The 23,441-nt window shown below is 39.3% G+C and overlaps 1 protein-coding gene across 3 annotated transcripts in view; it reads right to left on the bottom strand.

The window, feature by feature from the left end:
* Positions 1 to 18,541, bottom strand: part of SCAF8 (SR-related CTD associated factor 8) — a 145,764-nt gene extending 127,223 nt beyond the window's left edge. For all 3 annotated transcript variants that reach the window (XM_079331130.1, XM_079331131.1, XM_079331132.1), the window contains exon 1: positions 18,176 to 18,541. In XM_079331130.1, the coding sequence (XP_079187256.1) occupies positions 18,176 to 18,205 (30 nt within the window). In that variant the 5' untranslated portion in view covers positions 18,206 to 18,541. The remainder of the gene's footprint in view (positions 1 to 18,175) is intronic.
* Between the last annotated feature and the right edge of the window lie 4,900 nt (positions 18,542 to 23,441).

Below are 23,441 nucleotides of genomic sequence, written 5' to 3'. Positions count from 1 at the left end.
CTGGGGACAATTCTAGTACTTGGTCACTCCTTCCAGAAAAAACTTTCTCCTAATATCCAACCTATACTTTCCTTGGCACGGCTTAAGACTGCCCTCTTGTTCTGTCGGTTGCTGCTTGGAGAAAGAGACCAACCCCCACCTGACTAGAACCACCTTTCAGGGAGGTGTAGAGAGTGATGAGGTCACCCAAGTCTCCTTTTCTCCAGGCTGAGGAACCCCAGCTCCCTCAGCTATTCCTCACAGGGTTTGTGTTCCAGGCCCCTCACCAGCCCCTCACTGGATGCACTCAAGCATCTCAACATCCTTCCTGAACTGAGGGGACAGAACTGGACAGACACAGCACTCAAAGTGTGACCTCACCAGTGCCAGCTACAGGGGAAGAATGACCTCCCTGCTGGCCTATTCCTGATCCGGGCCAGGATGCCATCGGCCTTCTTGGCCACCCGGGCACACAACTGGCTCTTGTTCAGTCTGCTGTTGACCAGCACCCCAAGGTCTCTTTCTGCCTGGGCATTGTTCAGACACACAACTGTAACATTGCAGGGAGTTACTGTGGCCAAAATGAAGGATTCAGCACTTGGATTTATTAAACTTCATGCTATTGGACTCTGCCCTTCCATCCAACCATTCCAGGTCTCTCTGCAGAGCCCTCCACTTTCCAACAGATCGACATACTCCCAGTTTGGTGCTGCCTGCAAATTTACTAATGGAAGCCTCAATACCCTCATTTATGTCATCAATAAAAATATTGAACAGAACAGGCCCCCAGCACAAACCCCTGAGGGACACCACTGGTGACTGGCCACCAGATGGATGCAGTCCCACTCCTCCAGCCAGTTCTTAACCCAGCACAGAGTGCTCCTGTCCAAGCCTGGGGTGGGCTGCCGGCTTTTCCAGGAGTGTGCTGTGGGAGACTGAGCTTTACAGCTCACTGTTCAGCTTCTAGTTACTCACACGTAATTACCAAACTATAACCACTTATCCTGGCTACTGTTTGGCTGGATGTGTGACTAGAGCTAAACTACTTCTGGGAACACTGCAGCATCAGAAACTTTTTGTTTATATACTGTTTCTTAGCAAAGTCATTTTGGGTATTCCTGGTCAGCATTCTCAAGCCCGAAACACTAATTAGCAAAAGCAATTTACAAGTGCGTGAAGATACATGAAATCAGCCTAGATTCAAGAATCCAATCTTGCCAATCTAACAAGAGTCCCAGATGAGATTGGCACAGGAACTCCTTCACCTACAACACACACAGCTGTAAGGAGGGAGAACCATTGACTCACACAGGAACCACACCTGACCAGGCCATCAGCTTTGAATAATCTGGGCCCTAATGGGGCAGTTCAAAGTATCAAGGAAGCCATTACACAGTGCTGGGAAACAAGCAAGAGGTGCACATAACTGACTCTGAGACATCAGTTATGTTTAATCAGGTATCTTAGCACCACTTACCAGGAACATGCCAAAAGCCAACAGCATAACATGAGCTGTTGCCAACATCCCAATATTTTATTCCAGGTAGCAAACAGGCAGATTTAGCATTAAGAACTGATAATTCAAGGGGGGAAAGGTGGTGGATGAAGGAAACCAATAAAAAGAGTAAAACAGTATTTCTGTAGAGAGAGGCTTTTTAGACAATGGATACACCTATTACAGATTTTAACAGCCATTTAATAAACAACAGATTGCAAATTTAGTACCTGGAAGAAGCCAAGAAATTAAATAACTCCTCAAAAATTATTTTCCCTTAGTCATCTTAAAGAAGCTTTTAATTTACTGCAAAACGTTTCATTCTGAAAAGTGTGTTCACTTGGAAAGATTGGTGATTGCCCTGACCCAGCTGCAGAAGGACTGTGCTCTTGGCCTTGCCCACTATGAAGTTTGCATGGGCTCTCTCCTCAAGCCTGTCAGGCTCCTTCTGGATGTCATCCCTCAAGTGTATCAATTCCACCTCAATGCTGAGGTTCCATTCAATCCCACTGCCAATGTCATCAAAAAAGATATTAAATAGTATCAATCCCAGTGTGGACACGTGCAGGACACCACTTCATATGGTCTTCATTTGGACACGGTAGCCATTAACCACAACTTTTTGGATGTTCATATCCAGCCAGCTCCTTATCCATCCAAAAAGCCATCCATCAAACCCATTTTCTCTTACTGCTAGGCCAACTAGAGAAGCAAGACTTGGCTGCCTCTCTAGTAATGAAAACTTCTGTTTTTCATCCAGGATAGATTATTAAGACAGTTAGAATTTGAAGAATAAAGGGTTAAAGACACATGTATTATTTTAAAAATTTGTGCTTATATTCTAGCTTAATTTTTCCTGTATGCCCTTTCCCACAGATGTTTAGCTAAACCAGTTTGCCCTCTAAGACCAGTGTCTTAGTTTTGTAAGACACGCACACTCATTTGCAGAAGGCAACTGCTTGCCCTCACATAAAATAAATTTTTAAATAAAACAAACAAAAAAAAAGCAACATGGCTTAATAGTAAAATCAAGGAAACTCCCTGAAATAAAATTATACACTTTACAAAATCAGTAGTAATATTCAAAAGAATGGTGAGGAGTGGGAGTGACCATAAACTCTGGCTGGTAATGTACATGAAAAAGAGAGTGCAATCAAGATCAAGTTTGAGAAACAAACAGGAGAAAGCATGAAAATCAGCACTACTCAAAAGACAGAAGGAATAGAAATCTACTGAAATGCTTGTCCAGGACAATCAGCACTTACAGGAGGAGTCATAGGAGCATAGGAGATAACCATCTCCCCACCACCACGTTTTCTTTTTTTAGATCTGCACACTAAGGAAAAGCTTTTACCTCACACCAGAATCCTCCTGGAGTGTGGTTACAAGAAGGTAAAAAACAAGCTCACAATGTGAAAAATAACAAAGTATTAGAACAGAACTCAAGAATGAAAGACTTGGTAGCTGTGATTCACCAACTCTCATTTAAAATAGTCTCAATCTTGTAGCTCTGAAAGACAGGAAAACAACACGATTTTCTGACGGGCTCAAGTGGAGAATTAGGAAACAATGGGATCAGTTAGATTCAATGAAAAAATCATATAAATTACTCAAAATAAAAGTTGAGTGGGGACACAGATAATACCATGCAGCTGTTTAAGGAAAAGCCACATCTCAGTATATTGTTCTTCTCTGAGATTCCATGAGCACAGTGAGAAATCACTGATATAACACCAACTGGACCACCAAATCATATTTACCAAAGATCTCTCACAAAAGGCTCCCAAGAAACTAAGCTGTCTTAAACAGGCCCTTGCATAACAAACAACCCAACCACCTACTCCTTAACTACATGGCCAGCAAAAAATTTGAATGAATAGTCATTTGGTGCACAGTAAAGGGAAGTCCCAACAGAACCCACTTGTGCTTTCTGTCACCTATATTCTGCTTAGGTAAAAGTCAGACTGTCAAAAGCTGAAGAGGAACATCCATGACACTACTAAATAATAATCAGGCAGACAAATTAAGCTCAAGTACACAGAAAGTAGTGGACACTGGCTTTGAAGCTGGCTATTGCCATTTAGCAAAGAGATCTGCTGATACATGAGAGATTGCATTGAAGGCATCAACTCAAGAGTAAACCAGAAAAATCTCAGTAGTAAATGCAGTAAATAGACATTTAGATCCACACCATTTAGGCAACATCACTAACCCACAGGGCACTCAAAACCGCACAATCTCCAAGGCTGGCATGGAATCATCAGGGATAACTAAAACTGTGGAGAAGCTTACAAGTGAAGAACAAAGGTTCTCCAGCTGGTGAACAGGAATACCAAGGAGAGGAATATGTCAATACAACCTCAGTAGTGAAGATAACTGGGAAGGATCTTCCTCACCCGAGGAGCGCATCACATGAGATGAGCAGAGGGCGAGCAAGAGTCAGGCTGGTGGATGTGGCTCCAAACTGCCCAGTGTGGTTGTCCTTAGCTTGGATGCGCAGCTCTGACATACCCTAGAGGGAATTAACTCAGAACCGAAACTGTTACCATGAACTTGCTAAGTCTGTGCCCTGATACCATAATGAAACACACCCACTCTTTCAGATAACCGTATATATTACAGTCAGCTATGTGTATGTTAGTATAAAATGTAGCTCTCCATTTAAAAGGTCTAATTCAAATGAAGTTCGAGCCTTATCACATCAAGCAGCTGCATTTTCTCACAGTAGAAATACAGTTCATTTCAGAGGATCGAAAGTGAAACACTGTAATCTCCAAGTGCCAGATAGAACCAGAAGTTTCAGAGGTTTTGAAACAGGTTAGCTCACGTTTACAAGCTGAAAGAACAAAGAAAAGGAGCAGACAGAAACCCAAACGTAAACTTCAAAAAAAACATGCTTTAGAGCTGAGCTACCATATGACTCTATGAATTATGAAAAAAATCTTCCATTTACTAGCCACTTACCACTTTGCTATATCATGAACTCATATGAAGCATTTGTTCAAAGGCAAAAACTGATCAGTATCTTTAAATGTCTGATTACTGCTGAAAGATATTTGACCACCAAATAAAACTGGTTTTTTCTAGTTATCTTCCTAAGTTCCCTGTCGTAAAGATTTGCAAAGTCAAAGTATTTGCACCATTTCTTATATGAAAATCCTGTAAGTACAGACATTTGCTGTTTAAATCTGAGGCACTGCTGCAGAAAGCACCAGTGTGTGAAGTTTCTTTTTAAAATGTACATTAAGAATTTCTCTCCAAACAACTGCACATTTATCACCTGATAATGATGTACATACATAATAAAATCAAATTTTAAAACCACCTTACTAGTCGATGGATCAATTAATTTTTCCTATTCATTTAGTAACTGATTTTGCAGCAGAAAAAAGAATATGCTGATCTCAATCAAACCAAAATTTATTTCCCATCTATCCTACCAGTTCGAGAGAAGAAACAGTGTCCTGATATTTGCCCAGAAACTGCTCCAGTGATCTGTGTATTCACCCAAGAGTCACTCTGACACAAAAACTCTCCTAAGCAGTCATCACAACGTAAACACAACATTTGGGAAAATGCTGTTTCAGTTAAGATTGAGTTTCTTAAAATAAACGAAAAGGTTAAACCCTGAATAAAAAACCAACAACAAAACTGCAAATATATATTAAAAATTTATATAGAGCTTTTGTTTTGTACTGTCCATTCTTGGACTATGGCACAATGGAAAACTAAAGATGAAACATTCCTCCTCTAAATGTAGATGGTATTATCACACAAGGATAGGGAAGGAATAAATATGAAAATTCTACAGAACAGGGTAGGGGGAATACAAGGGGATGAGGCAAGAATTACACAATCAATGACAAGTCACAAGGGTCTGACTGTACTGGTAAGGTAAACCATTTTCTAACTGTTAGCTCAGGTTTTGAAAAAACAAGTGTTAAATAACTAAGAGCATTAATGCATGATTCCTGTATGATCTTTGGGGGATAATTTTACTCTCCTCTGAGAGAAAAAACATAGCCGAAGTAAAGAGAATACTTTCAAGTTACTGTCAAAAATGTCAGTGTTTTTTTCAAGACAGCACACTTAACAGTAGCATACATTTGATTTCAATGTCTAGGGACATCTAATGATCTATCAGTTGATTCTAGAAAGCTGTGGACAAGACTATTCTGCCTGCCTCAAGCATTTTAGATGACTGAGCATGCTTAGATCCAAACACATTGTCAACAAAACAGGAAAACACAAAATACAAATGAACGTTAAGCTTCTCAAACATTTAAGCTAAAGAAAACACCACATAAAATTTACAGTGAATTTGTGCGGGGGGAAGCTGTTTCACTGGTTTCCTGTATGACAATTCCATCCAACCATGTCCTACAAAACTGGCATTTTGATAATCAGGTGGGGAACAATCAATAAACTTTTGACAGAAATATGCATGTTTAATTAAATGCTGAATATAAATCACAGGAAAACCTTACAGGGAAGACCTGAATCTGAATGGCACTTCAGGGACAAAATGAGTCCACAAACATACACCTGCTACAAATCCTAATTTGCTCAACAAAAGCAATTCCCAGGGTCATGCTCTTGCAAAGTAAGAATCACATGACAGCCAAATAAATGTCCATGAAATCATGTAACAGATTATTACACAGATAGCATTAGAAGTCTTAAATATGATCAAAGTAATAGTGCTAAAAGTGGTTTCTAAGACTCTTTCCTACAGAAATGTACATCTTTGTATCGGGACCAGGACACCAATTAAAGCCAGTTAATTACATTCATGATTCTGTATTTTCCTCTCTCTGATAAAATAGTATAATGATTTGTACAGCAAAAAGTAATGATGGGGAGAGCTAAGACACTACATACAAGACAATATTCCAGTGTACATAAAGGTTAACAGCATTGTTAATACTCACTTCCCCACAATATAATTTTAAATAAATCTAGTTCCCTTTCCAAACTTTGGGGAAACAAAAATACAGGCTTCCCTGAAGATCTAATGAGCTATATGAATTATATGTTGGGATTGGGGGGAAAATACAAAAGATCAGATTGATGCTATATATAAAGCAGTCAATTTCTGCTCTGTATTTTTTTCTTTAATTCTGTTAAGAAAAATGGCCTTCAAGAGAAGGTCTACTGAAGTCATGGAATTTATCAGCATATTTCAATTTTTCATCATCCACTATCACAAACGACAGTTTTATCATTACAATCATAATTAAAGAAATACTTAAAGTAAAATCTATTGTAAATACCTGTAAAAAGCAAACTGCTGCACACAGCTGTAGTTTACAAGGCAGTACTACATGCTGCTAAGCTACAGCCTAAAGCTTCTCAAGTGAAGACCAGACATCAGGCACATAAACTTACATCCCCGAGGATGGACAGTCACTCACAGAGCAACTTACTACACATATCTGTGGAAGGGCAACAACACACTGCACTTCTACAAAGCACTTAATTCCAACATCTTTCAGTGCTCTTATTCAACAGGCAAAAGAGCCAGACAGCTCTTCCTGTGCTGAAATTTTGAATAAAAAATAGAAAGATGTACTAACATTATTAAAATTTTAAAAGCTTCATAAATAATATAACCTTTTTTTTTATACCTCTGCCACATTCTATAAAGACAACGAAAGCAGCTAGGAATAATTTTTCATATAATTTTTCTATATAATTTTAGAAGGCTTGAAAGCTGTGAACAACTCTAGTCTAATGAGATACAAAGGAACAGATATTCACACAGATAAATCTCTGTAACACTGATACAGCAGCTAAGGGAATAAACATTTTGATGCTGATACATCAGGACTTAGCCCATCTGCTAAGTATGAGATTATGACCAGTGTGAGGGATATCAGTTACAAATCTCTCTACAGAAATATTTTAGAAGTTTTCTCTGGCTGCTACCAGGACACAACATTAAAAAAGCATCAAATAATGACATGGTAATAATTGGACATCATATATAGTAACAAGTATCTGCAATTCCAATGCAAAAAACCAAAAAAATAATACTTAGAAGTCAAGCCAAATACATACTATCTTAATAAATTAGGTTAATTTCCTTCATATTTAAATAGCATTAAATTAAATCAAATCCCATTGGAAATAAAGAAATAGTCACTGAATTGCTTAATAAACATTAACAAGAAAAGAGTATTGTCATCTATTGCTTAAAAAGAGGACACTTATTGACAAATTTCTGCTAGGTTACATTTTACACACTCTCCTGAAATTTATTTTCTTGGAAAAGTTACTCAAATTGCATGCCCTCATCTCTCAGTGAGTAAGATTTTAACTTGATGCTGAGTAGGACCTACCTATGAGAACCACTATTTAAAGCCTGTCAGCACTTTGCTACCCTCAGTGCTGCATATAAATGTTAAAATATATACCATACATGTGTATGGACGCAGGATGACCAGAATGGCAGATGTTCTTTTCAGCATAAGGTATTTCAGTTTGGAGGAAAAAAAACAAACTGTTCTTTCAGTTATCAACCAAGATGATTTGCCAAAATTTAACATTAAAAAAGTACAGAATGAGCGGGTTGTAACACAACAGCAACTACATTAATACAACTGTTGTCAAAAACAAGTGCATGACACGTGGTTTTAATTAACAAATATAAAATAACAGTAAATTTTCTTGATATCTAAAAAGAAATCTTAAATATCTTGATATCTTAAAAAAAATGTGAAAGCAACCAACGACACTCACATGAAAAACTCAGCCCTCCCTACACATCACTTGCATTATACACCACTGTTTATGTTTACAGAGGACATTTAAATATTCATGCCAACTACTGTACAAGAAACTAAGTGAAGTAAGATGCAAAGATAATACAGCAGTCTCTCCAGCCCATCAGATACCAGCACACAAAGTCAGGTGTTAGCAACACCGTATTTGTGTAGTGCTTCTCCTACTTCTTTTGTTTTAAGGAAACAGAATTAAGACAAGTTTACTGAACTCCAACAATTTGAGATGGAACAACAAAATTCCATTTTAGTTTTTACATATTTGAGTCACCAGCCCATTACAATTATCTGTAAACCCTTGCCGTAACTCCTTTCAAAGAGAGCTTTTAAGTTCTCTTAGTACAGTCTGCTTTGTACAAATATGAACATAAAACTGGAATTTAAAGAAACCACCTGGATTTGGTTCCACGTTCCCGAACTCTACACAACTGCAAACCAGATGCTTACATCAGATAATCTCTAGAACATACTAGCTCTTAGCCATTTATAAGTCATAAAATACAATTCTCCTTTTTCTCTTCATAGTAACTTGGGATGTTTGCTGCATGGGAGCATAAATGGACCACATTAAACAGGTAGGGAAGAGTGAGCACTTCACCAATGCCTGAACTCCCAATAACAGAAAGGAAAGATTGATCAAAAGATCCAGATAAAAGTATCACACAAGAAAACAAGAAAAATAACAGGAGCATTTCACTTCAAGCAATTTTTTCATCTGTCCTGACATATGGCTGATTTCCATGATTAACATTTTATCATTATTATATAGCTAATTCTAGATCAAGAGGAAAACTGATCAGCTTCTGTCACAATGTCAGTTTTCACAGATTTCCAGATGTGAGCTGGGAGGCTGCCCACACTGGAGAAGTACCCTCTGTCCTTGTTCCAACAACCAGTATGGCAAAGTGTGGCTTAACACAGAGTTAAAAGGCTTAGAGAAGTCTAACTACAATCACACCTCTACAATTCTGAGATATGAAATACAGGAACAGATCTTAAACATTTTGAAAATCAGACTCACACATTTTCTCTGCCAACTGTTTTGAGAGCTCATGACAAAAACTGTCTTCTTGTGTTGATTTCAAAGTATGTCCTTGGATATATATATAGTTTAAAACCCCTGCAATCACAATGAAACTTAATTATTCAAATTTAAAATAGAAAGTAATCACAGTTTGTACTGGATTGGATTTCTTCAACCCGTATAGTTGTCATATAAATGGTCTTTATTTCCTGTTAAGTGCTTAAGTGCTCCACTTCACTCCTGTGAAAATTAAGAAGCAAGTGGTTACTACTGCATATCTGGTAACCAAGTTATGAAGATCAACGTTCAACGAAGCTACTCCTTTTCATGTGAACCAGCTTTGTTTTGTTAATATATACAGATAATATGTTGTTAATATTCAGTAGTCTGAAAGACTTTGATTTGATCTTTCCACCAGCTTCCAACAATCTGGATAATATATTCTAAGCTCTTTGGACTTACCCTCTGAAAAAGCCAAAAGCATTTATAAGTATGATTATATCACATTCTTAGCAATATATTAAAATTGTATTTTTATCTATTGTACTAATTTCTAAATTATGCACTGATAGCTTCATAAAGTCCTGCCACAAGGCCAACATTTTTAAACTAAGAGTTTTATAATGAGAGCAGTTACTAGTATTTTGCACTTTCAAGAAAAAACAAACTATAGAATAACAGGAATGGAAAGCAAAGAATGCACATAATTAATTCTACTTAAGTTTTTGGAAGTAACTAATAAATACTGAAGATGGAGGCAAAAAACCCTTACCACTCAACTCTAAACTAATGATTTGAAAACACTGAGCCCTAGACTGAACTGCGCAAGATGATGGATCCTCTAAATTATCTTTCCCAAAAATTCATGCTATTTCAGTAATAAATTCCAATTCAAATATTTAAGACAGCTATTCACTTCCTTGCATAAAGGCAGTGCACCTTGTTCAGCTATTACAATTTTTTATAAAGCAGTATTTACTTTAATCTTTCAAAACTGTTGCAAACAGTATCTTATAATAAACAAGCTAAAGGCTACGAAAAAAGGTGGCTTTAACTTCTCAGGTGTTGTTACCCTTCACTGTTTTACTGCTCAGCCACCATCCACCCAAATCACCATTCCTTGCTACTACTGCCTCCTGGACCTCAGCTCTGTCACTCTTCTTTGGGGCACCTCTTCTTTTGTGCCTTCATTTTAAATGGGAACCAGAATGCTCTCTGCCAACCCTCAAAACCATCAACAGCAAACATATGAAGAAAGGCGCCAAGCCTCACCTTCCACACATGTAGTTTAGTAAATTGAGCACGTGCATTATATTTCTGAATTCAAAGCATCAGCCACCCACTCATATATCCAAAGACAGGAGAAAAGAACATCATGCAATCAAAAACCGTACCCAGTAAAACCAGCTAAGTTATGTAGGCAAACTCTTGCAAAAAGAAGTGGAAATAAAATGATAAGTTGTTGCATACCCATAGTAGTCACGTTTGTACAAATGCCACCTCACTTCCCAAAAGCCTAACAGCAGAAACAGCAGATTATTCCAAGAAACATGCATGTCTGGAAGGGATAAATCTGATAGAAAGGATCATGGTGACAATGCACTAATTTCTTCTTATTTCCTCTAAATGCTAACAATTCATTTTAAATTCTATTAATGAAAATGTCTCCTTTTGATCAGTACATAAGGCAAGAATAGGTAGTGTATATATATAAAATACTACTACAGCAGCAACTGGATATTGTGTTTTCACCTTAAAGAGCACATACCCTAAAATGCAGAAGCAGCTCCTGAATAAGGTTAATAAAATTACCTACCTAAAGCAGCAGCTCCTGAATAAGGTTAATAAAATTACCTACCTAACTACTACTGTTGTCAGTGCTCCCTGAGAAATACTGCAGAAAAGCAGCTCCAAAGAAGTAAAGAAATGAAAGAACAGAAATGTATGTGCAACTTATGAAAAGTTATGAACAGGAAGAAGGACTAATATTGTTCTGAACTTTTTGCAAAAGTTGTCTTTGTTTTTGAACTTTCAAAGCCAAGCTCACCAAACTCTGGATGCATATATGAACAGCCAATTATGCACCTCTGCCCTGGGCCCCACAATGGAGTTACACCAGTGGCTGCTGGGGCCATGAGTGTGGGCTATAACCAAGGACTGAAGGAGCCACTCAGGATGAATTTTTTGGTGGCTGTCCAGAGGTAAAACAATGAAACAATTATACAGACAAGAAAAATAGAAGCCCTCTTCCTTAAGTTAAAAAACATCATTATGAAAGTAACTTAAGTACCATAAAGCATTTTTAAACCTGCCTTATCAAACCCTTTTTTTCTAAATGGCTTTTTTCCCATAAGAAAGCCATCTGGTTTACCAAACTCCACTTCTACATCTACCATAGGAATAAAGACTGTTGGTCATAGAATTGTTTGAGTTGAAGAGAATTTAAAGGTCATCTAGTTCCAACCTCCTGTTATGGGCAGGGACACTCTCTACTAGCCCAGGTTGCCCTAAGTCCCATCCAACTTGGCCTGAAATACTTCCAAGGATGGGGCACGACTCAAAATAGTGGCAAATTCAAACAAGACTTGTTAAGATAATTTCAAGTACTCTGCGAAAGAATGTAGCCCCAGGTATAATCTTGGTAAGCAGGTGACAATCAAAGGATGTGAAGTTATAGGAGCTCAGAAGGGCATTTGTTTTAAACTGCAAAATGACTCACAGCTCTCTAAATGAGTAGCAAGTAGGATCAATACTTGTAACTATCCACTTACAACTCCAGAGAGGCTGCAGAAACTGGAGATCTATACAACTACTCCAGGCTCTCAAGGATCTGATCTAGATCACAGCTTAAGAAGAAATTTAGAGTCTATGTATCTAATTCTGAAAACCTATCAACATCTGTCCTATACTATTTCACTAAAGAAATTAGGTTCTTGAGCAAGACATGCAACAAAATAAAACCAAACCCGAACATTTTGGGCCTTTAACACATACTTGCATGAGCATGTCTGTACAAGGCCAAAAGTGAAAGCTCTGTAGCTGATGAAAATCAAAGGTCAGATCAGTCTTCGAAAGTGTGATATTAAAACTGCAAATATATATTCAGCATACATGGAGACATTTAATCAGGTGAACATCAATTTAATATTTACCGTATCTTGAAGGGAAAAGGACTCTCTTTCCCTACTCTTTAAAAAATCACTGAGAGCCAGCAAAGTTCAACTCTTGCTGGGTAAAAACAAAGTAAAATATTTCACTGATATAGCTCCAAATGATCCTGACAGTAAACAGGAAACTAACAATTCTTACGTATTTTGTTGCATCTTAAGGGAATTCATATAAATATTCATGTTCCTTTTTGAGAAACACTACAGGATTATACAGCAAAATAAAACAAAAGAAATTTTTCACATCCACTCCAGAGGTTAAGATTGAAAAACAGAAACAACTTTTCAGATGTACGAATGTCTGCATGCAAATGCACATATCACTTTTTCTTCTGACAAAAGACAAAATTAAACTAGAAGTTTGCATCCCAATTTGCTACAATAAAATTTACAAGTATCAGACCAAAAATGGGGCATCAGACAAACAAAACAGAAGAAAGCTTTAAACTTATCACAGCTGCAGAATCCTTCAAACAACAAAAGAGGTTGTACACTTTTTTATGGCCAGTAAAATATAGTGACAGAGAAAACAGATACAGGTTTTGTCATTGTCACAGCAGCTCGGAAAAAAAAAACCCTGCAGATGTTTCAGGTGCTTCGGCCTACATGAAACATCCAGCAGAACCCAAGAAAAATATCTTGACAGGGAGTAGCTTATGTATCTTTTCACTGTTCTTTAACATAACTGCTAGTACCTACTAGCACTAATCAAAGCCCTGGCTGCTCATTTGATAAAGCATCCCTTTTTTCCCCAGTTATTCAGCATCAATCTCTATTTAGCATCTTTATGAGGCATATCATTTAACTTTTTTAGCATCAACTGGCATACTTTCATGAAAAGCCCGCCTCGTTGATTTAGAATATGCCATTTAAATAAAGAAGTCAGAAATAAAATATTTAGTTTGGCCTTCTGTACTCTTATGCACCTATACTCCAATATCCGATATTTAAAACGTGGGTTATTTCCAAGGGTCACTTTTATGAAATTGCAGACCACTGAATTGTTCCTCACTGACTCTTAAAATATACTTTCCAAAGAATTGTCATGATAAAGTTGGCCAACCTAAAATGAAGTGCAAATGAAGTACAGAGACAACAGCATTACTAGTAAATTATTAGTGTCTGCTATGTCCCTACCACTGATCAATTTCAGAATGAATCCAAAAGCAGCAACAGCCACTTTATCTATCATCCTACTTGACTCAAAAGCATTACGCACACCAAAAGCTCAGTGCACTTTATGATGAACTATGCAAAGACAACCATTCTCATTGTCAAGAACAGCTGGACATCAACTAGCAATGCTGCAGAAGTTTTAATTATGACTCTCACACCCTAGAAGGGAAAAGGCATGGGAACCCACATCACCCTTTAAACAAACAGTAATCACTGCCTTAACCTTACAGCACTTTATGATGTCAGATATTCCAAGCATCTCCGTGAGGACACTTAGTTTTGTATTCAATTCTCTTATACATTAATAAAGTATCAGCATCCAACGGTACAGACAAGAAACTGAGCTTTTCATACAAGACATGCTCAAGTGAACAAGCCATTTCTGAAAGGAAACAGAAGTCACATGACTTTCTTGCTCCTGAGTTTTAAGGGACCAGCTTTGCCTTATTCTATTTTACCTTTTTTTAATATACAATTGTCTTTTTCTCAACTGTCTCTCCATAATATGCAGCTGAAATTTGTGGGACTGGATAATAACAACTATTTGTGTATTGGATTCAACAATGTAAATTCCAAATCTAGATATGCCATTTAACTCTCCTAAATAGGTTTTACCATTACTAACCATCTAAATGGCTGGAAATCAAAGATGCTACCAGCCTCAGCAACTCAAAATGAAAACAATATTCAATGATTTGACCAAAGCATGCATAGCTTATGCAAGATATTTTTGCTTTGTTTTTAAAGAGAATGAAAAAACAAAAATATCAATAATCGTGAACAGCAATGCTTGATGAAGCTCATACACGATGAGATGTGTGCCTGCCTATATGTGAGTAAAGACACTGATAAACTTTAAATTATTAGAAATGCTATGTTTAATTGAAACAGATCAGTGAATTACTATTGCAGTTTTTAAAGAAATAAATATCTAAGTTGAATTTACTCTGTTTTTTCAAGATCCCTATTATTGAATTCTTAGAGATGCAGTTAATATAGCTAAACAAAGCATAACTTAAAATACTCAGTTTGTGTTGTACTGAAAAATGAATTTGCGATCTCCATTCCCCTTAAAATTAATTACAATCCTGTGACTGTGTGACTGTAAAACTATTCATATTTATTCTGCATGCTAACATAGAAATAAATTTTAAAATAATTAAATATGTTCTAGAATTAAAACATCCATTAGTCTTATTTTTCCACACAGTCTTCACATTGTACAGTGAAAAATAATTTGGCTTGCCACGGCAAAAAGGACAAGTACTGCAAGAAAACTTCTTGGAGTATAGCACTCAAAACCAACTTCAAGTGCAGTACCTGAAAGCAATGTGACAATGGCCAGCTAGAGTTGATGACGACAGCAAGACTTTAACACTGAGCTGACTATATAACAAATACTGAATTTTATTAATATACATCTGCAGTTAAGTCATGGTCATCTGAGAACGGTAAGGACACACGTTTGCCTCTAGTCCATTTAAATTCCTCTTTAACAAAACACATTTTATAGAACATATAGAGAATTTGAAACACTTGAGGCATTTCCTTCTGTCAAGACCTCTTGAATCTGATTTTGTACTTTTCTGAAAAAATTCAGGGTCTGAATGGAGGCTTGGAGGAAAATGGCTCTGCAGTGGTAAACCTTCATGGTGCCAGCTGTAGCAAATGATAAACTCTGGTACAAAAGATTGCCAATTACCTCAACACTACATTAAGTCAGTTGTATATTATTCCAATTTTCAGTTGCCAAGCAGTTTTAATCAAATAGGAAAATGTCAACCATTACATGAAAACAATGTAAGCATGTTTTATTTAGGAGCTTGATTATTTCTCAGCTTTAAATTTACCCTTCCCAAGACCTGAAATGCTATGGCTAATTTTACACATACAACTAGGTACAGCAGAGACAGCATTATATATCATCACTAAACATTGAATAGCTTTCCACAATAGCTACCATTATTTCCAGTAGTTACTGTTCAAATAAAGTAGAAATTCTTTTTTCTAATCAAATTAATGAGAAGCCTATTCTAAGCACTTCAATCCTGAATGCCATATAGGCTAGTTACAATACAAGATATTGCTCAGTTCACATACAATTCTGGAGTTTGCTATACTCCCTAGATGGATTGCTGCCTTTATTTCAGCTTCATGTAGAGCCCAACCACAACTCCTTCCTTTAAAAAGCCAAACAAAAAAATCAATCCCAGAAATACCCAACTGGAAGACTTGAGTGTTTAAATGTATTAGCATGCTCCTTCTAAAGTGTCATCTGGTTTTCACCAGTAAGCTACAAAAAATGTTGTGAAATTATTAACTGAATGCAAACTGCATAAGAGAAAGTATTGTAAAAGATTTTTACACAATTTATTCTGTCCCATCTGTTGCTAAACTTAATTTATATCTATTTTAAGCCAAAAAACTCTAAAACAGGACTCAGACGTCAGCTCTAGAGTTTAACATGACCTTAAAACAGAATATAAACAAAGAACAGGATTTTACAAGTGAAGTACCAGTATTTTGTAAATCAAAACCATTTAGGAACAACAATATATAGACTCATACACTTTAGCTAATTCAAATATTTAGTGATCATTTCACAGTTCTAAATTGCAAAGTGTGTAAAGGTAAGTTCAACCAGAGAAAATGACAGAAAGTTAAATTAAAGTCCAGTTCTGCACTGGGAACAGAGATGCTAAGAGTAGCATACAATGCACTTGGGATTCTTAACTGTACCAAGCCTGGTACCTTTTACTTCCACATTCAGGGTTTATTTAGTCATGGCATCTTTAAAACCTTCCCATCTTTGTAGCCCAGCATTCAAATACAGACAGAGGTTAAATCAGAGATGCTGTCTGTTTATATTATAGCAGATAAATTGGTTAAAATTACACTGTCCGATCTTCTGCACCTTCTTTTCCAACAACCTACTGTCCATCATTTTTTAAGCATTTAGAAAATTTAAGGCATAATCTAAACCTCTTCAGCATGGCTACCACCTAAAGTTTCAGGCTTATTTTGACAGTACTTATACCCAAGTGCTCAGTAAATCAGTCAAAAGCTGTTTTTCAACATGGAGAAGAAGACTTCTGCTCCTACTGATAGGTATATAGAAGGAAAATGCTCTGAACAACTTACATTCTTCTGTTCTTGTGACCAGATTCTTCCTTTTCCCTGCATAACAATACAGCACATATGCCAATCAAATAATAAAATAGAAATAAAAGTTTATAGCGTTCATTTTGCTTCTACTGGCCACAATGTGCTTTTTTCTACTTAAGAATTCAAATTGCATGAAGTGCAACACCTAGAATTGCACTTCAGTTAGGGCTGCAGAACTGCTGCTGAGTTACTGGAGAGTATCTGCTCATTTTAAAAATCTGTCTTAGTGTGCTTGTAGAAACAACAACATGGTTGCCACACTGTTCCATCACAGGTCAAATGAAACCGCATTACTTAAAACTATTAAAATCGTACTACATCCCTGCTGGCGCTAGTGAGAGGGCAACGGGGAGGTTCAGTATGTGAGCAGTCTGTAGAAATATACATTGTAACAAGAGCTGATACTTACTAGGGTCAATATAAGTTAAAAACTACTTTGTAAAATGTGGGACTCCGTAAAATACATATTTATATATTTGTTTTTCATGCTCGTACGTTAACTTCAAAATACAAATTATACTCTCACAATGAGAGCAACAAAGCAGAGCTGCCACAAGAGCATCTCCCAATAAAATAAACATTAGCTTTCAGCACAAAAGAGAGGCCAGGTGCAGTACGAACACCTCAGCCTATATGTATGCATGTGTTCTTGGGTGCCATAGCCCGCTTCAATGCAGGATCTGAGCTCTATGCAGCATGTATGGAATGTCTGCTTCCATCCTGACCACTACGAATATACTGCTCTCAAACACGGAGGCGAACCTCCAATGCCTTTGTATCTCTTTCCCCAGATTTAAAGCTTAGCTGCACGAGGTGTTAAAAGTGCGCGCTGGCGGGGTTCGGATACACATGTAATTAGCGAGGAGGAAGAGGGTGGAAAGAGAGACGAGGGAAGGCGGGGAAGGGCACGGGGAGCCTGGACCCCCCCCCCCCCGCCGCCCAGCGCAGCCTCCTCGGCCGCTGCGTGAAGTTGGCCGGGCATCACACGCCCCACCGCAGGCCAGGCGCCGGGAAGAGACCTCTTTCTCCTCCTCTTCCTCGGCCTCCTCACGCGTCCTCCTCTTCCTCCAGCCCGCCGCCAGATCTATTCTTCCCCTTCAGCCGCCCCCAGCCTCACGGCGCAAGAGGCTGGGGGGGAGGGGGACGTCTCCATTACCCTCTCCACCCTCCCGCTTCCCAGGGACGGCGACAACGGCCCTTTCCCGCCCGACGGGGCGGGGAGCGCCGGACCGGCCTGCGGCAGCGCCCCCGCGTCCCTGGGCCCCCGGAGCTCCCCCAGTTCCCGCAGCCTCCCCGCTGCAGGGGGGGCACGGAAGGCGCCGGGCCCGGGGGCCCCGCCCGCTCCCCGGCCCCGAGGAGGGGAGGCCGCCGGCAGGCGGTTACACACCTCGCTGTTAAAGGCTTTCACAGCCTCCATGTCGCGGCGGAGGCGGGAGCCGGGCGGCTTCTCTCCGCTGATGGCGGCCGGGCCGGGCCGGGCCGGGCCGGGGGCAAGTCTCGGTCCGTGCGTGCGTGCGCTCCTCGCTCAGGGGCCGCCCGGCCTCCTCTCCATGGCGGGTGGCGCAGGGGGCGGGCGCGGGGGGACGCGGGCCCCGCTCGTTTCCGTCTCCTCCTCGCCCCGCTTCCCGCTCGGCGGCGCCGGCGCTCCCTTCCCTCCCTCCTTCCCTCCCTTCCGCGCTGGGCTCCGGGCGGCTGCGCCAGCAGGAGATGGAGGAACAACGCGCGGCGGCTGCGGCGCGGGCGCCAATATGGCGGACACGCGGGGGCTCCTCGCAGCGCAGCGCCGGAGCGGCGCAGGCGGCTACAGCGCCCCCTGCCGGGCAGCGCCCGCCCCGCCGCACGGGCGCTGCCGGGATGGCGGCGCCGCGTCCGCCCCGCCCGCTCTGCTCCCGCTGCTCCTCCTCCTGGAACGGGCGGGAACGAAAGGGTTACGGGAGCGCGGTGCTGAGCGCCGCTGCGTTTCGTCACCGGCGGGCAAAGCCCAGAGTGCTTGGGACACCGTTTTCACCGTTTCCGGATCCCCGAACCGTTCGCCTCCTCACGGCCGGGCCGCTGAGCCTCCCTCTCCCCGCAGCAAGGCCCGCCGGCGCAACTGGAACGGCATCCAGGCTTGAAAAAAGGCAACGGGGAAAACAATCAGCGAGGCGTAGGAGGTCAAAAACATTCATAATTCGATAAGCTCACAAGCAATCAGTACTATTTATCAAGAGGAAAGGAGAAAACTCAGACAATCGTAATGCAAATCGGCCAGGAGCCCCAGTGCACTTACTATATTAATATTGTTATAGGTAATCACAATATTACTACTCAACAAACACCAAAAAGTCTCCAAACCAGGCGTTAAGGCTGGTTTGACTACCCAGGGTATACTGCCAGGGTAGGGTGCACTCCCCCTGCCCCAGCACCACGCCAGACCAGCAGAGCACTTGCCTCTCCCTGAAACACAAACACCTCGCTTAGCTGAGAAATCCCAGTAGGAGCAGCTCTGTCAAACAGGACTTACTTCCAGGGCATAGATTTTTGTCCCCTCAAACCCAAAACCACCTCTCACCTTAGCCAGGAAGAGCCTGAAGGATCTCAGGAGCACTGAAGATGAAAGCTTAAGTTTGTCTTCAGTTGCTGCTTTTTCCTTTCAATTCTCCTGATACAGTAAAGATATGACAGTATTGTTTCAGTAAACAAGCCCAACATTGGAGGGAAAACTGGAATCCTACAGCTCCATTCTTACAGAAACAAGAGAGGTTACTAGGTCTCTTTAGAAAAGGAATTGGAAGTTCCTCCTGTTTTACCCTTCAATAAGCTTACTTAAGAAAAAAGCCCATCTCTAGCAACTGCCCTTGTTGCAGTATCAGGCCACCAAGAGAGTCAGGAAACGAGTAAATATCCTGTTAGGATGATGCTGGACTAGACAAGCTCCCCAGGTCCCTTCTAACCTGAGCAGCACTGAAACTCTGTGAACTGCAGAGCTCAGTGCAACCTTCTGGCAGTCCCTCTTCAAGAAGATTCAGGAGAAGCACACTATACTTACCAGGAAGGACAAGGCCTCCGTTTCTCTTTTAGGTTTTGTTTGGGGCTTTTGGGTTTTTTGTTGGCTTTTTTTTTTATTCCTGTGGGAATTAAGAGTAAGTAAAATATGAAGAGACAACTCTGTTCAAATTATTGTGAAGGTTTTACAGGGTACTCATTGTACTACAAGAGTAACTGCTGTAACTATTTATCTTGTACTCCTCTGAAAAGCTTACTCCAATACTGCAGTTGCAAACAGTTCTCCAGGATCTGGTAACTTTCCTTCTAGGTGAAATTGAAGCAAGCCTAGTTTTCCCTAGTAAAATGGATGGAATACCACACTGCAGAAACTTTGTTTAAAAAGTTTAGAAATTGGTTTCAAAGTGATCACAACTCCCACTCAGTTGCTTCTCAGGAATATTTTTCCGGAAGCATAGAAGATATTCCAATAAAGGAGAAACCAAAGAAGGAGGGGTAGGATTTACACTTAGAGATACATGCAAAAAACCTTGACCTCAAAAGCAGAGTCTGAATTTTAAACTAAGCAGTTCTCCTTTCCCCACATTTTCAGCCTCCTTTTTGCAAGTCTGTAATAAACATTTAAAGAAGTATTTTTACTGCTTAAAATGTTGAGGTAACAAAGCTTTTTAGCAGCCTTTTAATTCCAGCAGTAGAAAGGAGAAGAGCAGCACAGTACATCCCTGATCTCAACAGGAGCCAGCTGTCATCTGAAAATGAGAAATAGGCTACAGAATGAATACAGTAAAACATCTTGGATTATATTTATATGGTCTAATTAAGACAATATACAAACAGTGTATAATTGAAACGGTATTAGTGCAGAAAGACTAGTTTATTTTGGGGCAAGGTGGCCTTGGCCCACAAGGTTCAGTGACTTGTATTGCTCCTAACATGCCAAAGGCTGGAGATTTCTCATTGTGCTGCACAGCAGAGTAAGCATCAGCTTCCTGCACAGCACAAACTTTCTGCAGTTCCAGCGCTCTGCACAACTGATCAAACTCATACCAGAAACATTAGTTTTACAGATTAAATCCCACTTGCTTTCTCAACACTTCAATGAATTATATCTGGGGTTTGCAATGATGGGGCACACTTCCTGTGTGGATTTGAACACCGAGGTTTGCAAGTCTGAGAGAAAAGCAGGATTGAATAAATTTTTAGTCTCCTGTTTTTTCCCCCTCCACCCATAAAAGAAAGGTAAAGTAGGTATGCTTGCTGTTTTCCTACTGTAGACAAGTCCAAATAGAGATGCAATAGATCAAACAAGTGTCATACTGGCAAATGCCCTTAAGAAAGCTGCCATCCAAGCAAGCAGCTCCCTGCTTCCTCTCAGCAGAGGAAACTAGATGCAAGTGTCTGGAGGGAGAGCTGGTGTTCCAGTTGGCAGAGAACAGAGGAAAATAGATCTGTTATTAGTAACTTGTAGCTTCAGGTAAGAGGACGTCACTCCATTTTCCTCATACTAACTCCACTATTTTTTTGAATGCCCAGCTGCCAGTCATCCTCACATATGCACCTTGCCCATTTCTACTTAACGTTTCAGTGCATTTTCAAGGATGATTTTTAAATGAACTTTAACTCGTTTCTCTCCTCTGTGCTTCACTAATTCTACCTCATCTTTCATTTGCATTTTCAGCCCTTTTAACCTCTACAACTGTTTTAAAAGTTTACACTGTAACAAAAAAAAAAGTATGGAAATAAATTTTCTGTTGAACTTTTCTTAAATTTTTACAGATATGTTTTTTAAGGATCTCCTTTTCAAGTTTTAAAAATTTCAAAGGTTGAAAGAGAACTTTTGAATCATTTTAAACCACATGTTACTCACTTTAGCCTGATAATTTGAAGCTGCAGTTAGTTTACTAAGCAGTTCCTTCTGGTTGAGCTTGACTGACTCTTGCCCTTAGTCAAGCATGATGGTGTCAGACTCTCTTAGCACAACACCAGAAAAACAACCTCAAAACAATTTTATTGAAAAAAGCAATTGGAGCTTTAATTTACAGGCCAGCTATTTCTCTCAGAGGGACACTCTATAAATCTCTGTTGACTTCAAAGCAAACTGCTTTAATCAGGAAAGGAGAACAAAGTCTTGGGAATTACCTTCAAGTAACACTTCTCAGACTTGCCCATAGGAGGTTTGGATAACCTAATGCTAAAGTGTGCTGGCAGTACAAGTTACACCAACCATGGCATTTCTAAAAAGCTTAGCCAGAAAGCATTTACTAATGCTTTTAATGTTTTCTTATTCTGTGTGGGGTTCTAATCCTGCAGTTTGAACTTTGTGGCATCCTGTTTATTGATTGTAGTGTACAATTACAAGGTAGAACAACCATTGTTTCCTACAGCTACATAGTTACATTTAGTTCTGCTCCTAACAATACAATTCTTTTAAAACAAAGGCTAAACAATGTTTTTACAGTAGCAATTGCATAATTTTAATGTAACAGCAGAACTGCAAGTATAGAAAGCCCATATGATTTTAGCTTGTAAATACCACAGAAAACATAAGAAATGTTTTATAGTAAATTCCAGCAGCAAATATATCCATGTATTGTTTAAGGAATGCTGAAATTAAGAAAAAATTATGTATTTTTTCAATAGATATGTCTATAAAAACATATGTACTGAAACTGTCTTGAAGAATTCAATCCCAGCACTAAAAAACTAAAACTTTCTAAGACATACTTAAGTAATTCAAGGATGACTCATTAATAAATGTCAGATATTATAAACAGCAGAAGACTGCTTATTTGGACTACTGCTCTTTGTAGAGGAACAAGTAAAAGTGGAGTCAAAACCCTGAAGTAAAGAACATTAGAGATGATCAACTGAGAATAACTTTACTTTAAAAAAAAAAAAAAAAAAAAAAAAAAAAAAAAAAAAAAAAAAAGTGTTTACCAGCAGACTTTTTACATACAGGCTAGCAGCAATGAGGGCAGAGCTTAATCAGCAATTTAGATCATTCCTTTACATACTGTTACTTTTTCTCTCCTGCCATACAGCTCAAATTTCCAACTTGTAACAATAAGGCAGCAAAATCAGAGTTATTTCTCACTTTCTGCTAACTCAGGATAATTAAAATGAGCACAACACACTAAGAGTAATTTCCATAATGTCTCTTTGCTGTCTCTAGCAAACGACATAGGGAAGTGAACAATTCTGGTTAAAGCTTTTTTTAATTTTCTTTGAGCTCAACATTCATTATCTTAAAAATCTGCAAAGACTTGAAATCAAAATTTTAGCCAATGTTTAAGATCACTTTTTCTATCAAAAGTAAGGCTTTGTAATGCCACAATAAAGACAATAATATCAGTAGGCAGCTCTCCTAGGCACAGACCTTTGCCATAGGTATGTATGGAAGTGGACACCTTTTTCTGCAGTGATTGGTCCAGAGTCACCACATGTACCTGTACTGTGGTAGCTACCAAAGCCTCAGCCTGCAAGAGGCCAGAAAGGAAGGAGTAGCGAAGGTTTATTTCGTACTGATTAAACCTAAATGCCTTCAATGTCTAATCACCTACCAATAAAAAAAGACTTTTAAGGAAGATATTCCACAGAGCTGAAATATGCCTCCTCATCATATTGAGTTTTTTCTTCACATTCAACTGCTAAGCATGATTTTTCCAGTT

The sequence above is a fragment of the Erithacus rubecula genome (assembly GCF_903797595.1).
Source record: "Erithacus rubecula genome assembly, chromosome: 2".
Taxonomy (NCBI): Eukaryota; Metazoa; Chordata; class Aves; order Passeriformes; family Muscicapidae; genus Erithacus; species Erithacus rubecula.
Note: the sequence above shows the minus strand (reverse complement) of the source record. Positions and strands in the feature narration are given on the sequence as shown.